General features: G+C 46.1%; 1 protein-coding gene across 1 annotated transcript in view; it reads left to right on the top strand.

The window, feature by feature from the left end:
• The window catches only part of LOC137628838 (GDP-fucose protein O-fucosyltransferase 2-like), a 103,778-nt gene that overhangs the window by 9,713 nt on the left and 75,609 nt on the right, over window positions 1-18,456 (top strand). The window contains exon 3 of the mRNA XM_068360083.1: window positions 10,632-10,767. Within this exon, the coding sequence (XP_068216184.1) occupies window positions 10,632-10,767 (136 nt within the window). The remainder of the gene's footprint in view (window positions 1-10,631; window positions 10,768-18,456) is intronic.

The following is an 18,456-nucleotide window of genomic DNA, read 5'->3' as shown; positions in this document are numbered from 1 at the left end:
CCCGACAGAAAAAACCTACGGTCGGGATACGCCAGCGATCGCTATACAGGTGGGGGTGTACAACAACAGCGCCATCTGTCGAGTAGGTATTCAGGTACTTCTTGTCAACAAGAACCAATTTTTCCTCTGTCGTGCCACCGGCAAGACCTACTTGATACGCTGTTGTTTCTGGAGTTGATTTCACGCTTTTTGGTGATGTATTCTCTCTAGATATTAGCTTTCGCTGTACAGGAGTTATTATCATTAGCTTATCAAGCTTTTTTGATTAGTTTTGGATTAATTGTTGACGACTTTGATAGATTTTGGATTCCCCCCTTGGCTAATTCAAGATGTCTGACCATACTCAAGTCCCCAAGTACAGGCAGTGTAGCGCTAGGGACTGTTCTAGGCGTCTTCCGAAGGCCTCTATAGATCCTCACACCGTTTGTTCCAATTGTAGGGGTAAATCCTGTCAATTGGAAGATCGATGTGAGGAATGCGCTGGGCTTTCGGAATTCGATTTTAATGAATTCCTTAAGAATGCACGTAGGCTAGAGAAGGATAGGATCAGGAGGAGTTCGTCTCGCTCTTTTGATTTTTCCTCTCCCCATGCCCCTCAACCTATTCCTTCCCCTGTAGTGGTGACTCCCGACCCTTCTACTAGCTCTCAACCCTCGATGGCGGACATGATGCGTGCCATTCAGGCTCTTGGTGACAGAGTGGAGTCATTAGCTAATGACCGCAATCAACTCTTGGCCGATGTCAAAGAGTTGAAAGAGAAAAGTGCAGTGGGAAGTGTAGTGAGTGCAAGTGCGGTGAAAAGTGTCAGTGTCAGTGTTACGCATGAGGGTGCATCTGTTCGTGCCAGTCGTCCTCCCAGTCCGGGACCTCTTGCAAGCTCCCAAGCCCAGGGGAGAAGCAATGTCGAAGGACCAAAGGGTTCGACAGGCCTTGATCAGCGTACAGATGTACCCTCAGTGGTTGCGGACGTATCTTGCAGAGATCGTCCCACCCACAAACAGACGAGTGAGCCCATTCATTCCTAGTCTGCGGAGGTAGTTTCTCGTCAGAAACGCTGGACCAAGGTCTCACGACCTCTCAAGCGCAAGGTCCCTTCCGAGCGAGTCCAACGGCCCAGGTGTAGCCACTGGGTCAGTTCGGACTCGCCGCAGTCTTCCGAAGACTGCACACCTCCCAAGAGAGGTAGAGTGGTTCCGCAGCAGGCAATAACTCCGTCTGTTGCTGCACCAACCGCTGTAGACCCTAAGTGGTCTTTGCTGCAGTCTATGCAGACTCAGCTAGCTTCCTTCATGCAGGAGTATCGTGCTGAGAAGGTTGAAGCTGCACCCGTTAACCCACAACCTGCCACGGTTGTGCGCTCAGCTGACACTGCGGCTGCCTGCTCCCACACTCCGGCTGTGAGAGCTCCACCACCGATGCGCAGTCGACCCTGCCAGACGCATGTTGACGTTAGCCGACATGCGGCACCCTCCGTTGACATGCGTGAGCTACCGCATCAGCAGTGGGAAGGTGCTGTCAAGCTGCCGTGTTTTGACGCAATGCGGCAGTCTCCGCAACCCACGGCAGTCCCCACCACGCACCACCACTCCGCTTTTGTTGTTGCCAGCTCTCAGACTGACCAGCAGCGGCATGATGTTGGATCCAGTGCAGCTACGCATGCACCCGTGCTGCCGGATTCAGCCGTTCAGCTTTCTTCTCCTCCTTTGCCGCTTCCTCCTCAGCATTCGGATGAAGGAATCTCTGATGACGACGAAGCTGCTCATTTGGATGATCAACACTCCGACATAGATGAACCCAAGACTACGCCTCCCTCCTTAGACTTTAGGAAAGTTCTTGCTCTGTTTAGGGAGTTGTATCCGGACCAGTTCGTGTCTGCAGCCCCACGCTCACCTCCCTCTGAGTTTGCTTTAGGCATGCAGTCAGCAGCTCCTGCCTTTACGAAGCTCGTACTCGCGCGCTCATCCAAGAGAGCTTTAAGGGTACTGGGAGAGTGGTTGCAGGCCAAGAAGCAACTTGGGAAGACGTCCTTCATCTTTCCCCCCACCAAGCTTGCTTCCAAATCTAGCGTCTGGTATGCCACGGGAGAAGATCTCGGCTTGGGAGTTCCTGCCTCTGCCCAGGGCGACTTCTCAAGTCTGGTAGACTCTCCCCGCAGACTGGCTATGAGACGCTCCAAGATTTGCTGGACCTTTTCGGACATGGACCATCTTTTAAAGGTAGTTTTCCGTGCGTTTGAGATCTTCAACTTCCTGGACTGGTGTTTGGGAGCGTTGAGCAGAAAGACCTCCCCTTCGGATAAGGACTCTGCCATGCTCATCATGTCATGCATGGACAAAGCCATTCGGGATGGATTTGGCGAGCTTGCGGCTTCTTTCGTGTCTGGAGTTCTTAAGAAGCGAGATCACCTTTGCTCCTTCTTGTCGGCGGGGATCACACCATGTCAGAAGTCATAGCTGATGTTTGCTCCGCTATCCAAGTGTCTCTTTCCTGAAGAGCTGATCAAGGGGATTGCCGCCTCGTTGATCCAGAAAGACACCCATGACCTGGTGGCGTCATCCGCACGTAAAGTCACAGCTTTACCTTCCGTGCCTAGACCTAGGATGGACACACCAGCGTCTAGGTTCATTCCGCCCTTTCGTGGCAGAACCTCCAGCAGAGGAGGTACCCGTGCCGATAGTCAACGTGGCAAAAAGAAGAAGGGTTCCAAGTCCTCAAAAGGCAGAGTCTGACTGCCTTCTTCTCCAGACAGCAGTGGGAGCCAGGCTCAAGAACTACTGGCAGGCCTGGGAGAACAGGGGTGCAGACGCACAGTCTGTGAAGTTACTCAGAGAGGGGTACAGGATTCCATTCTTGCGCAAGCCCCCTCTAGCAACAACTCCCATCGACCTCTCTCCCAGGTACAGAGAGGAGGACAAGAGGCTAGCTTTACAGCAAGAGGTGTCTCTCTTGCTACAAAAGGGAGCGGTAGTCATAGTCCGGGACCATCAATCCCCGGGCTTCTACAACCGTCTCTTCTTAGTAGCGAAGAAGACAGGAGGGTGGAGACCGGTGCTGGACGTCAGTGCTCTAAATGTCTTTGTCACCAAGCAGACGTTCACCATGGAGACGACGAAGTCGGTGCTAGCATCGGTCAGGAAGGAAGACTGGATGGTCTCGTTAGACCTAAAGGACGCGTACTTTCACGTCCCCATCCACCCAGACTCCCAACCTTTCCTAAGGTTCGTCTTTGGGAAGGTGGTTTACCAGTTCCAAGCCCTGTGCTTTGGCCTAAGCACGGCACCTCTAGTGTTTACCAAACTGATGAGGAATATTGCCAAATTCCTGCATTTGGCAGACATCAGAGCCTCCCTCTATTTGGACGACTGGCTTTTAAGAGCTGCGTCAAGTCGTCGCTGTCTGGAGAATCTCAAATGGACTATGGATCTGACCAAGGAATTGGGTCTCCTGGTCAATATAGAAAAGTCCCAACTCGTCCCATCCCAAACTATAGTCTATCTAGGTATGGAGATTCAGAGTCGAGCTTTTCGGGCTTTTCCGTCGGCCCCCAGAATCAGTCAAGCCCAAGAATGCATCCAGAGCATGCTGAAAAGGAACCGATGTTCAGTCAGACAGTGGATGAGTCTAATAGGGACGCTTTCATCGCTGGACCAGTTCATCGCGTTAGGGAGACTCCACCTCTGACCCCTTCAGTATCACCTAGCTGCTCACTGGAGAAGGGACATGACGCTAGAAGCGGTCTCAGTTCCTATATCCGAAGAGATGAAGTCTGCACTGACTTGGTGGAAGAACAACATTCTTCTCAAGGAAGGTCTACCACTGGCTGTTCAGACCCCCGACCACCTTCTCTTCTCGGACGCATCGGACACGGGCTGGGGTGCGACACTGGACGGTCGGGAATGCTCGGGCACGTGGAATCCGGATCAAAGAGCACTACACATCAACTGCAAGGAGCTGCTGGCAGTTCATCTGGCCTTGAGAAGCTTCAAGTCCCTCCTTCTAGGCAAGGTGGTGGAGGTGAACTCCGACAACACTACAGCCTTGGCGTACATCTCCAAGCAAGGAGGGACTCATTCGAGGACGTTGTTCGAGATCGCAAGGGACCTCCTCACCTGGTCAAGAGATCGAAAGATATCGCTTGTAACGAGGTTCATTCAAGGCGACATGAATGTCATGGCAGACCGCCTCAGCCGGAAGGGTCAGATCATCCCTACAGAATGGACCCTTCACAAGAATGTTTGCAACAGACTATGGGCCCTGTGGGGTCAGCCCACCATAGATCTGTTCGCTACCTCGATGACCAAGAGGCTCCCAAATTATTGCTCACCGATTCCGGACCCAGCAGCAGTTCACGTAGATGCCTTTCTTCTGGATTGGTCCCATCTAGACCTTTATGCGTTCCCCCCGTTCAAGATTGTCAACAAGGTACTGCAGAAGTTCGCCTCTCACGAAGGGACAAGGTTGACGTTGGTTGCTCCCCTCTGGCCCGCGAGAGAATGGTTCACCGAGGTACTGCAATGGCTAGTAGACGTTCCCAGGACTCTTCCTCTAAGAGTGGACCTTCTGCGTCAGCCGCACGTAAAGAAGGTACACCCAAGCCTCCACGCTCTTCGTCTGACTGCCTTCAGACTATCGAAAGACTCTCAAGAGCTAGAGGCTTTTCGAAGGAGGCAGCCAGAGCGATTGCCAGAGCAAGGAGGACATCCACTCTCAAGGTCTACCAGTCAAAATGGGAAGTCTTCCGAAGCTGGTGCAAGGCGAATTCAGTATCCTCAACCAGTACCTCTGTAACGCTGATAGCTGACTTCCTTTTACACCTAAGGAATGTAAGATCCCTATCAGCTCCTACGATCAAAGGTTACAGAAGCATGTTGGCAGCAGTCTTCCGCCACAGAGGCTTAGATCTTTCCACCAACAAAGATCTGCAAGACCTCCTTAAGTCTTTTGAGACCTCAAAGGAGCGTCGGTTAGCCACACCAGGTTGGAACTTAGACGTGGTGTTAAGGTTCCTGATGTCAGCAAGGTTCGAACCGCTTCAATCAGCCTCTTTTAAAGATCTCACTTTGAAGACTCTTTTCCTCGTTTGCTTAGCAACAGCTAAAAGAGTCAGTGAGATACACGCCTTCAGCAGGAACATAGGATTTACATCTGAAACGGCTACATGTTCCTTACAGCTTGGTTTTTTAGCTAAAAACGAGCTCCCTTCTCGTCCTTGGCCCAAATCGTTCGAGATTCCAAGTCTGTCCAGTTTGGTTGGAAACGAACAAGAGAGAGTACTATGCCCAGTAAGAGCTCTTAAGTACTATTTAAGACGTACGAAGCCATTACGAGGACAATCAGAAGCTTTATGGTGTTCTATTAAGAAACCTGCTTTACCGATGTCGAAGAACGCTGTCTCTTATTACATCAGACTTTTGATTAGAGAAGCCCATTCTCATCTGAATGAGGAAGACCATGCTTTGCTGAAGGTAAGGACACATGAAGTTAGAGCTGTCGCTACTTCAGTGGCCTTCAAACAAAACAGATCTCTGCAGAGTGTAATGGATGCAACCTATTGGAGAAGCAAGTCAGTGTTCGCATCATTTTACCTTAAAGATGTCCAGTCTCTTTACGAGAACTGCTACACCCTGGGACCATTCGTAGCAGCGACTGCAGTAGTAGGTGAGGGCTCAACCACTACATTCCCATAATCCCATAACCTTTTTTTAATCTTTCTCTTGAAATGCTTTTTATTGTTGTTTTTGGGTTGTACGGAAGGCTAAGAAGCCTTTCGCATCCTGGTTGATTTGGCGGGTGGTCAAATTCTTTCTTGAGAAGCGCCGAGATTAGAGGTTGTGATGAGGTCCTTTAGTATGGGTTGCAGCCCTTCATACTTCAGCACCTAGGAGTCGCTCAGCATCCTAAGAGGATCGCTAGGCTCAGTAAGGAAGACGTACTTAAAAAGGCAGAGTAATTGTTCAAGTCGACTTCCTTACCAGGTACTTATTTATTTTATGTTTGTTATTTTGAATAACTGCTAAAATGAAATACGGGATACTTAGCTTCTATTGTTAACATGTATGCTGGTCTCCACCCACCCCCCTGGGTGTGAATCAGCTACATGATCACCGGGTAAGATTAATATTGAAAAATGTTATTTTCCTTAGTAAAATAAATTTTTGAATATACTTACCCGGTGATCATGAATTAAAGGACCCTCCCTTCCTCCCCATAGAGACCCAGTGGACCGAGGAGAAAATTGGTTCTTGTTGACAAGAAGTACCTGAGTACCTACTCGACAGATGGCGCTGTTGTTGTACACCCCCACCTGTATAGCGATCGCTGGCGTATCCCGCCCATAGGTTTTTTCTGTCGGGCAGCAGAGCTGCAGCTACATGATCACCGGGTAAGTACAGTATATTCAAAAATTTATTTTACTAAGGAAAATAACATATTGTTTTTATGGGTTGTTCGGAAGGCTAAGAAGCCTTTCGCATCCTGGTTGATTTGGCGGGTGGTCAAAGTCATTTCTTGAGAGCGCCCAGATTAGGGGTTTGATGAGGTCCTGTTGTATGGGTTGCAGCCCTTGATACTTCAGCTCCTGGGAGTCTGTCAGCATCCTAAGAGGATCGCTGGGCTCCGTGAGGAAGACAGACTTACAAGGCAGAGTAATCGTCTAAGTCAACTTCCTTACCAGGTACCTATTTATTTTGGTTTTGTTATATTGATAACTGTCAAAATGAAAAAACTCTTAGCTTATACGCTGTAAACATATTAACTCTGGTCTCTACCCACCTCCTTGGGTGTGAATCAGCTATTATATATTCACCGGCTAAGTTTAATATTTAAAAATGATATTTTAATTATAAAATAAATTTTTGAATATACTTACCCGGTGAATATATAAATTAAATGACCCTCCCTTCCTCCCCAATAGAGGCGCAGCGGGACGAGAAGAATTGAAGGTTTTGTTTACATACAAGAGTGGTATCTGGCCGACAGTTGGCGCTGGTGGGCACACCCGCAACCTGCATAGCGATCGCTCGCGAGTTTTTTTGAGTATGTTGTCTGTCGAGCCGCAGAGTTGCAGCTATAATATATTCACCGGGTAAGTATATTCAAAAATTTATTTTATAATTAAAATATCATTTTGTCATCAAGATGTCAATAAAATTTAGGTCTCTCTAGTAGATACTAAGTGTCTGTCTGGTAAGTTGCAAATGTTGCATTGTATTCATCCTCCAAAAAAGAGAGTTCTTGTGTATATAGAGCTCATGAATTCAAAAACAATTTTGGATCTGTCATATTTACAAGAGGCCAATTTTAGGATTCAGTAAGAAGTACATTTTTTTTGCATTTTATAAAGTTGAACATGGAAACAACTATCAAAACATTTTCCACACACATCTCCACTACAGTACATGCTATATGAAATTGCCTGTCCATCCATTCATTAGTGCATAAGTGTCTACTCGTGGATTTTTAACAGCCTGACAACCTTTTAAATACTATCTGGTTACCATTTCATTGTGCTAATGAAGGAGAAAACCTTAAAACTAAAGTACATAACATAGCGTGCTTTAGTTATGTTGAGATTTTCATCTCCAGATATTGTTCAGAACCTTTATCTTTTACCATTTATAATGCATGTTTACAACTTTACCTTTTCCTTCACTACTTAATCCCTTTTTAATTACCGTACTTGTGTATGTTTTTCACACACCAAAGAGTGTTGTAAATGCACTGCAGTGTGATTAAAAATGAGAGAAAGACACCTCAGAAAACAAAATTACAACTCTATGACAATGAATCATGGCAAAATGGATTCTCTACATTTAGTACTACTGTACATTGATCTGTTATATCTTGTCTCTATAGATTTAGAAATTGTGAAAATCCTCTTAAATTCTCAAGCGTTAATGTTGAAAGATTTGGTGCCGATAGGATTGGTAAGTAGATTGGCAGGGGTTGAGAATGGGAGAAGTAGGAATTGTAAGAAAAGTGCTTAGTAGAAATGGATGGAGCACGATGAAGACGTGTAGGCAGCTCAGAAAGTCAAGAAGATGAAGACCTAAGTTAGATGGGAATTTAGGTAGAAAATGCACATGACAGAAAGTAGTGGGGATAACTCAGTTCATGCATAACCCCTTGAAAGAAAATCCTGTTATAATAGAGTTGCCCCTCCGTATTCATGGGGTTTAGGCAACAGAGACAGCCGTGAAGATCGAGAATCCGGAATGCTTGTTGCTCTAGGGTGGGTCCATTCACAACCTACTGACTCACTGATCATAGCCTACGAGTGGTCGCCTAACACAGTAGATAACCCCCCTCGTACTGTACTACAGTATAGGTTCATAAAAGCTGATTGGTTTATGATTAAACAGGTTATCTTATGTGTCTTGTTTATTAGATATACTATATTGAGCAAGAAATAGATGTTAGGAGAAAATGTGAAAGTGAAACGGAAGGTAGCTGAGGTAAAGAGGGTGGCTGACTGGAGGTGGGGTCAAGGATTGGGTAGTTCATATGAAGAGAATAAGACATTTTGGAAAGAAGTGAAGAGAGTAAGGAAGGGTGGATCGAGGAGTGAAGAGATGGTGAAAGATGAAAATGGAAGGTGGTAGAAAGGAGATGAAGCAAGAAAAAGATGGGCTGAATATTTTGACAGGTTGCTGAATGTTGAGGATGATAAGGAGGCAGTTATAATTGCTGTTGGAGGTGTTGAGGTATCAGTGATGGGAGATGAGAATGAGAGAGATTACAAGAGAGGAAATGAAGAGAGCATTAGATGAAACGAGAGCAGGAAAAGCACTTGGTATGGATGATGTTATGGTTGAGATGTTGAAGGAAGTCGTGTGACTGTGCTGAAATGGTTGGTGAAATTGTATAATATTTTGTTTTATGTTGTCAAGGGTGCCAGTGGCCTGGGTGTGTGTGTGTGTATTGTTCCACTATGCAAAGTTAAGGGAGATGTGCGGGAGTGTTGTAAATCTATGGGTATTGTTTGTTGAGTGTGGTTGGAAAAGTGTATTGTAGAGTTAATTAATAGGATCAAAGATGAAATGGAGGATGCAATCTTGCAAGGTGGCTTTAGAAGAGGTAGGGGATGTATGAGCAGATTTTTATAGTTAGGCAGGTACGAGAGAAATATTTAGCAAAAGGTAAGGAGGTATATTTGGCATTTATAGATCTGGAGAAAGCCTGTGATAGAGTTGATAGGGATGTGATGTGGTTATATGGAATTGGTAGAAGTTTGTTGCAAGCAGTGAAGAGTTTATACATAAGCAATAAAGCGTGTATTAGGATAGGGAATGAAGTGAGTGAGTGGTTTCCAGTGAGAGTGGGGCTGAGACAGGGATGTGTGATGTCGCCATGGTTGTTCAATTTGTTTGTTGATGGAGCGGTGAGTGAGGTTAATGCTTGAGTGATTGGTTGTGAATTGAAACTGATAGATGAGAGTGATCATGGGTGGGAGGTGAATCAGTTGTTGTTTGCGGATGATACTGTATTGGTTGCAGACTAGGAGGAGAAGCCGTGTCGATTAGTGGCAGAGTTTGGAAGGGTGTGTGAGAGAAGGAAGTTATGTGTCAATGTGGCTAAGTGTCAGGTTATGAGATGCACGAGCAGGGAGAGGGGTGCTAGATTGAATGTCATGTTGAAAGGAGTGTTACTTGAGAAAAAAGATTAGCTTTAAGTATTTTGTTCTGTTGTTGCTGAAAATGGTGTAGTGAAAGCAGATGTACTTCAAAGAGTGAATGAAAGATGTAAAGTGTTGTGGGCAGTGAACCAGTGAAGGGAGTGGTAAAGAATAGGGAGCTAGGGATAAATGTATAGAGAGCTGAGTATGAGAATGTGATTGTACAAACTGTTATGTATGGGTCAGAGTTGTGGGAAACGAAAGTGACGTAGACAGAAATTGAATGTCTTTGAGATAAAGTATCTGAGGATTATGGCTGGTGTATCTCGATTGGATAGGGTTAGGAATGAAGTAGTAAATGTGAGAACTGGTGTGAGAAATGAATTAGTAGCTAGAGTGGGTATGAATGTGTTGAGGTGGTTTGGCCATGTAAGAAAGATGGAAAAATGTTGCCTGCTGAAGAAGGTGATGAATGCAAGAGTTGATTGGAGAAATGCAAGAGGAAGGCCAAGGATTGGGTAGATAGAATGAGTAAAGAAAGCTTTGGGTGATAGGAGGATAGATGTGAGAGAGACAAAAGGAGCATGCTATGAATAGAAATGAATGGTGAGAGATTGACAATTTCGATAGGCCACGCTGCTGCCTCGGGCTGCTGAGGTAGCAGTAGTAGGGGAGTTACCATATGAAGCTTCCTTTTTGGTGGGGGAAGGGGGAGAGTAGGCTGTGGTACCCTAGCAGTACCAATCAAACTTGGCTGAGTACCTCGTCTAGTAAGGAGGAACAATGATGAAAATATTACCTTTTTTTTTATGTCTGCTACCTCCCAAAATTGGGGGAATTGCCATAAGAGATAGCTAGATGTTTATTCTTTAATGTATATACAGCATTTTTGAGGATGTGAAAAACATGATGTAACTTATGGAGAGAATTTTCTTGAATAGACAAATATATAAATTTCTTATATTTACTTTCAAAAGTTCAAGAGTTATACACAATATAAAATTCCTTTTATTCTCAGGTTCTTCCACCTTGGGGAAATTTTTATCACTGGAAAAATACTCAGCGTGGAAAATACTTCCCATGGAGTAGTTTTTTCGACCTAAGTAGTCTGAATCGATGGATACCTGTCATGGAATTGAGTGATTTTCTTAAAGGCAAGTGGCAACAGTTTACTAATTCTGAATTGATAGCTTGCAAAGGTAGTTAACTTGGCTCACATTTGCAATTCTGCGACAACTTATTGATATGATTAACATTCCTTCATTTGCACAATTGTTTTTCTTAATAAAAGTTTAATCTTCACTTTGGGAGCTGAAAACATTGTAGTTGTTGGTGTTTGTTTTGTGTTTTAGTGCAAAAGAGAATGTTAAAACTTTAGCCATGCTAATGAATGAGCAATCTATACTGGAGGTAATAGTTTTTTCATTTACCTTTATAATCAGCAATTTTCAATATTAATCTTACCCGATGATCATGTAGCTGCAACTCTGTTGCCCGACAGAAAAAACCTACGGTCGGGATACGCCAGCGATCGCTATACAGGTGGGGGTGTACAACAACAGCGCCATCTGTCGAGGAGGTACTCAGGTACTTCTTGTCAACAAGAACCAATTTTTCCTCTGTCGTGCCACCGGCAAGACCTACTTGATACGCTGTTGTTTCTGGAGTTGATTTCACGCTTTTTGGTGATGTATTCTCTCTAGATATTAGCTTTCGCTGTACAGTGAACCCTCGCTACTTCGCGGTTCGACCATCGCGGATTCACCACTTCGCGGATTTTTTCCATAACCCATATACAGTATATACAGTAATATATATATATATATATATATATATATATATATATATATATATATATATATATATATATATATATATATATATATATATATATATGTATGCATGTATTTATGTATATATGTAGGTATGTATATGTGTATACATATAAATATATATATATATATATATATATATATATATATATATATATATATATATATATATATATATATATATATATATATATATATATATATATATATATATATACACACACACACATATATATATATATATATATATATATATATATATATATATATATATATATATATATATATATATATCTAAAGTAGGAAGATGTGATGTAGTTCTAAGGGAAAAGTATGGGAAATATGTCTGGGTAATAAGCAAAGCTCTACCTCCAGTTTGTTTCTACATTATGATCAGAGATAAATGTAAACAAAACATTGGTTGCCATTTTTTATCGTGCTTTTTAGCATGTTTAGGAAATGCATGATATAAAATCACCTTTAATATTTGTGCCTGTTTTAGTTTAGGGTACTGTAGTACATGCATTAAGTGTTCTGTACATTAAAGGGTAGTTTGTTAACAGTACTACGTACAAGGGAAGGTTTTAAAAGTCTGAATATACATGTTGAATAAATAGGTAAATATGGTGTCACTACTTCGCGGATTTTCACCTATCGCGGCCGCGACTGGAACCTATCTACCGCGATAAACGAGGGTTCACTGTACAGGAGTTATTATCATTAGCTTATCAAGCTTTTTTGATTAGTTTTGGATTAATTGTTGACGACTTTGATAGATTTTGGATTCCCCCCTTGGCTAATTCAAGATGTCTGACCATACTCAAGTCCCCAAGTACAGGCAGTGTAGCGCTAGGGACTGTTCTAGGCGTCTTCCGAAGGCCTCTATAGATCCTCACACCGTTTGTTCCAATTGTAGGGGTAAATCCTGTCAATTGGAAGATCGATGTGAGGAATGCGCTGGGCTTTCGGAATTCGATTTTAATGAATTCCTTAAGAATGCACGTAGGCTAGAGAAGGATAGGATCAGGAGGAGTTCGTCTCGCTCTTTTGATTTTTCCTCTCCCCATGCCCCTCAACCTATTCCTTCCCCTGTAGTGGTGACTCCCGACCCTTCTACTAGCTCTCAACCCTCGATGGCGGACATGATGCGTGCCATTCAGGCTCTTGGTGACAGAGTGGAGTCATTAGCTAATGACCGCAATCAACTCTTGGCCGATGTCAAAGAGTTGAAAAAGAAAAGTGCAGTGGGAAGTGTAGTGAGTGCAAGTGCGGTGAAAAGTGTCAGTGTCAGTGTTACGCATGAGGGTGCATCTGTTCGTGCCAGTCGTCCTCCCAGTCTGGGACCTCTTGCAAGCTCCCAAGCCCAGGGGAGAAGCATTGTCGAAGGACCAAAGGGTTCGACAGGCCTTGATCAGCGTACGGATGTACCCTCAGTGGTTGCGGACGTATCTTGCAGAGATCGTCCCATCCACAAACAGACGAGTGAGCCCATTCATTCCTCGTCTGTGGAAGAAGTTTCTAGGCAGAAACGCTGGACCAAGGTCTCACGACCTCTCAAGCGCAAGGTCCCTTCCGAGCGAGTCCAACGGCCCAGGTGTAGCCACTGGGTCAGTTCGGACTCGCCGCAGTCTTCCGAAGACTGCACACCTCCCAAGAGAGGTAGAGTGGTTCCGCAGCAGGCAATCACTCCGTCTGTTGCCGCACCAACCACTGTAGACCCTAAGTGGTCTATGCTGCAGTCTATGCAGACTCAGCTTGCTTCCTTCATGCAGGAGTATCGTGCTGAGAAGGTTGACACTGCACCTGTTAACCTACAACCTGCCACGGTTGTGCGCTCAGCAGACACTGCGGCTGCCTGCTCCCACACTCCGGCTGTGAGAGCTCCACCACCGATGCGCAGTCGACCCTGCCAGACGCATGTTGACATTAGCCGACGTGCGGCACCCTCCGTTGACATGCGTGAGCTACCGCATCAGCAGTGGGAAGGTGCTGTCAAGCTGCCGTGTTTTGACGCAATGCGGCAGTCTCCGCAACCCACGGCAGTCCCCACCACGCACCATCACCCCGCTTTTGTTGTTGCCAGCTCTCAGACTGACCAGCAGCGGCATGATGTTGGATCCAGTGCGGCTACGCATGCACCCGTGCTGCCGGATTCAGCCGTTCAGCTTTCTTCTCCTCCTTTGCCGCTTCCTCCTCAGTATTCGGATGAAGGAGTCTCTGATGACGACGAAGCTGCTCATTTGGACGATCAACACTCCGACATAGAGGAACCCAAGACTACGCCTCCCTCCTTAGACTTTAGGAAGGTCCTTGCCCTGTTTAGGGAGTTGTATCCGGACCAGTTTGTGTCTGCAACCCCGCGCTCACCTCCCTCTGAGTTCGCTTTAGGCATGCAGTCAGCAGCTCCTGCCTTTACGAAGCTCGTACTCGCGCGCTCATCCAAGAGAGCTTTAAGGGTACTGGGAGAGTGGTTGCAGTCCAAGAAGCAACTTGGGAAGACATCCTTCATCTTTCCACCGACCAAGCTTGCTTCCAAATCTAGCGTCTGGTATGCCACGGGAGAAGATCCCGGCTTGGGAGTTCCTGCCTCTGCCCAGGGCGACTTCTCAAGTCTGGTAGACTCTCCCCGCAGGCTGGCTATGAGACGCTCTAAGATTTGCTGGACCTTTTCAGACATGGACCATCTTTTGAAGGGAGTTTTTCGTGCTTTTGAGATCTTCAACTTCCTGGACTGGTGTTTGGGAGCGTTAAGCAGTAAGACCTCCCCTTCGGATAAGGACTCTGCCATGCTCATCATGTCATGCATGGACAAAGCCATTCGGGATGGGTCTGGCGAGCTTGCGGCTTCGTACGTGTCTGGAGTTCTTAAGAAGCGAGATCACCTTTGCTCCTTCTTGTCTGCGGGGATCACTCCATGTCAGAAGTCGGAGTTGATGTTTGCTCCGCTTTCCAAGTGTCTCTTTCCGGAAGAGCTGATCAAGGGGATTGCCGCCTCGTTGATCCAGAAGGATACCCATGACCTGGTGGCGTCATCCGCACGTAAAGTCACAGCTTTACCTTCCGTGCCTAGACCTAGGATGGACACACCAGCGTCTAGGTTCATTCCGCCCTTTCGTGGCAGAACCTCCAGCAGAGGAGGTACCCGTGCCGACAGTCAACGTGGCAAAAAGAAGAAGGGTTCCAAGTCCTCAAAAGGCAGAGTCTGACTGCCAACCTCTCCAGACAGCAGTGGGAGCCAGGCTCAAGAACTACTGGCAGGCCTGGGAGAACAGGGGTGCAGACGCACAGTCTGTGAAGTTGCTAAGAGAGGGGTACAGGATTCCATTCTTGCGCAAGCCCCCTCTAGCAACTACTCCCATCGACCTCTCTCCCAGGTACAAAGAGGAGGACAAGAGGCTAGCTTTACAGCAAGAGGTGTCTCTCTTGCTACAAAAGGGAGCGGTAGTCATAGTCCGGGACCATCAATCCCCGGGCTTCTACAACCGTCTCTTCTTAGTAGCGAAGAAGACAGGAGGGTGGAGACCGGTGCTGGACGTCAGTGCTCTCAATGCTTTTGTCACCAAGCAGACGTTCACCATGGAGACGACGAAGTCGGTGCTAGCATCGGTCAGGAAGGAAGACTGGATGGTCTCGTTGGACCTAAAGGACGCGTACTTTCACGTCCCCGTCCATCCAGACTCCCAACCTTTCCTAAGGTTCGTCTTTGGGAAGGTGGTTTACCAGTTCCAAGCCCTGTGCTTTGGCCTAAGCACGGCACCTCTAGTGTTTACCAAACTGATGAGGAATATTGCCAAATTCCTGCATTTGGCAGACATCAGAGCCTCCCTCTATTTGGACGACTGGCTTTTAAGAGCTGCGTCAAGTCGTCGCTGTCTGGAGAATCTCAAATGGACTATGGATCTGACCAAGGAATTGGGTCTCCTGGTCAATATAGAAAAGTCCCAACTCGTCCCATCCCAAACTATAGTCTATCTAGGTATGGAGATTCAGAGTCGAGCTTTTCGGGCTTTTCCGTCGGCCCCCAGAATCAGTCAAGCCCAAGAATGCATCCAGAGCATGCTGAAAAGGAACCGATGTTCAGTCAGACAGTGGATGAGTCTAACAGGGACGCTTTCATCGCTGGCCCAGTTCATCGCGTTAGGGAGACTCCACCTCCGACCCCTTCAGTATCATCTAGCTGCTCACTGGAGAAAGGACATGACGCTAGAAGCGGTCTCAGTTCCTATATCCGAAGAGATGAAGTCTGCACTGACTTGGTGGAAGAACAGCATTCTTCTCAAGGAAGGTCTACCACTGGCTGTTCAGACCCCCGACCACCTTCTCTTCTCGGACGCATCGGACACGGGCTGGGGTGCGACACTGGACGGACGGGAATGCTCGGGCACGTGGAATCCGGATCAAAGAGCACTTCACATCAACTGCAAGGAGCTACTGGCAGTTCATCTGGCCTTGAGAAGCTTCAAGTCCCTCCTTCTAGGCAAGGTGGTGGAGGTGAACTCCGACAACACTACAGCCTTGGCGTACATCTCCAAGCAAGGAGGGACTCATTCGAGGAAGTTGTTCGAGATCGCAAGGGACCTCCTCACCTGGTCAAGAGATCGAAAGATATCGCTTGTAACGAGGTTCATTCAAGGCGACATGAATGTCATGGCAGACCGCCTCAGCCGGAAGGGTCAGGTCATCCCCACAGGGTGGACCCTTCACAAGAATGTTTGCAGCAGACTATGGGCCCTGTGGGGTCAGCCCACCATAGATCTGTTCGCTACCTCGATGACCAAGAGGCTCCCAAATTATTGCTCACCGATTCCGGACCCAGCAGCAGTTCACGTAGATGCCTTTCTTCTGGATTGGTCCCATCTAGACCTTTATGCGTTCCCCCCGTTCAAGATTGTCAACAAGGTACTGCAGAAGTTCGCCTCTCACGAAGGGACACGGTTGACGTTGGTTGCTCCCCTCTGGCCCGCGAGAGAATGGTTCACCGAGGTACTGCAATGGATAGTAGACGTTCCCAGGACTCTTCCTCTAAGAGTGGACCTTCTGCGTCAGCCGCACGTAAAGAAGGTACACCCAAGCCTCCACGCTCTTCGTCTGACAGCCTTCAGACTATCGAAAGACTCTCAAGAGCTAGAGGCTTTTCGAAGGAGGCAGCCAGAGCGATTGCCAGAGCAAGGAGGACATCCACTCTCAAGGTCTACCAGTCAAAATGGGAAGTCTTCCGAAGCTGGTGCAAGGCGAATTCAGTTTCCTCAACCAGTACCTCTGTAACGCAGATAGCTGACTTCCTTTTACACCTAAGGAATGTAAGATCCCTATCAGCTCCTATGATCAAAGGTTACAGAAGCATGTTGGCAGCAGTCTTCCGCCACAGAGGCTTAGATCTTTCCACCAACAAAGATCTACAGGACCTCCTTAAGTCTTTTGAGACCTCAAAGGAGCGTCGGTTAGCCACACCAGGTTGGAACTTAGACGTGGTTTTAAGGTTCCTGATGTCAGCAAGGTTCGAACCGCTTCAATCAGCCTCTTTTAAAGATCTCACTTTGAAGACTCTTTTCCTCGTTTGCTTAGCAACAGCTAAAAGAGTCAGTGAGATACACGCCTTCAGCAGGAACATAGGTTTTACATCTGAAACGGCTACATGTTCCTGACAGCTTGGTTTTTTAGCTAAAAACGAGCTCCCTTCTCGTCCTTGGCCCAAATCGTTCGAGATTCCAAGCCTGTCCAATTTGGTTGGAAACGAACAAGAGAGAGTACTATGCCCAGTAAGAGCTCTTAAGTACTATTTAAGACGTACAAAGCCATTACGAGGACAATCAGAAGCTTTATGGTGTTCTATTAAGAAACCTTCTTTACCGATGTCGAAGAACGCAGTTTCTTATTACATCAGGCTTTTGATTAGAGAAGCTCATTCTCATCTGAATGAGGAAGACCATGCTTTGCTGAAGGTAAGGACACATGAAGTTAGAGCTGTCGCTACTTCAGTGGCCTTCAAACAGAACCGTTCTCTGCAGAGTGTAATGGATGCAACCTATTGGAGAAGCAAGTCAGTGTTCGCATCATTTTACCTTAAAGATGTCCAGTCTCTTTACGAGAACTGCTACACTCTGGGACCATTCGTAGCAGCGAGTGCAGTAGTAGGTGAGGGCTCAACCACTACATTCCCATAATCCCATAACCTTTTTTAATCTTTCTCTTGAAATGCTTTTTATTGTTGTTTTTGGGTTGTACGGAAGGCTAAGAAGCCTTTCGCATCCTGGTTGATTTGGCGGGTGGTCAAATTCTTTCTTGAGAAGCGCCTAGATTAGAGGTTGTGATGAGGTCCTTTAGTATGGGTTGCAGCCCTTCATACTTCAGCACCTAGGAGTCGCTCAGCATCCTAAGAGGATCGCGAAGCTCAGTAAGGAAGACGTACTTAAAAAGGCAGAGTAATGGTTCAAGTCGACTTCCTTACCAGGTACTTATTTATTTTATGTTTGTTATTTTGAATAACTGCTAAAATGAAATACGGGATACTTAGCTTCTAATGTTAACATGTACAGTATGCTGGTCTCCACCCACCCCCCTGGGTGTGAATCAGCTACATGATCATCGGGTAAGATTAATATTGAAAAATGTTATTTTCCTTAGTAAAATAAATTTTTGAATATACTTACCCGATGATCATGAATTTAAGGACCCTCCCTTCCTCCCCATAGAGACCCAGTGGACCGAGGAGAAAATTGGTTCTTGTTGACAAGAAGTACCTGAGTACCTACTCGACAGATGGCGCTGTTGTTGTACACCCCCACCTGTATAGCGATCGCTGGCGTATCCCGACCGTAGGTTTTTTCTGTCGGGCAACAGAGTTGCAGCTACATGATCATCGGGTAAGTATATTCAAAAATTTATTTTACTAAGGAAAATAACATATTATACAATATCATGTACCCTTACTGGGAATTTTTTTTCACCCTTGAAAAAAATGTCATCAGTGGAAATGGAATATGTATGTACACTTTAAAATGTTCAGCGAGT

Source organism: Palaemon carinicauda, chromosome 2, assembly GCF_036898095.1.
Source record: "Palaemon carinicauda isolate YSFRI2023 chromosome 2, ASM3689809v2, whole genome shotgun sequence".
In the NCBI taxonomy this organism is placed as follows: domain Eukaryota; kingdom Metazoa; phylum Arthropoda; class Malacostraca; order Decapoda; family Palaemonidae; genus Palaemon; species Palaemon carinicauda.
The sequence above is the reverse complement of the archived record's forward strand: the minus strand, read 5'-3'. Positions and strand labels throughout refer to the sequence as shown.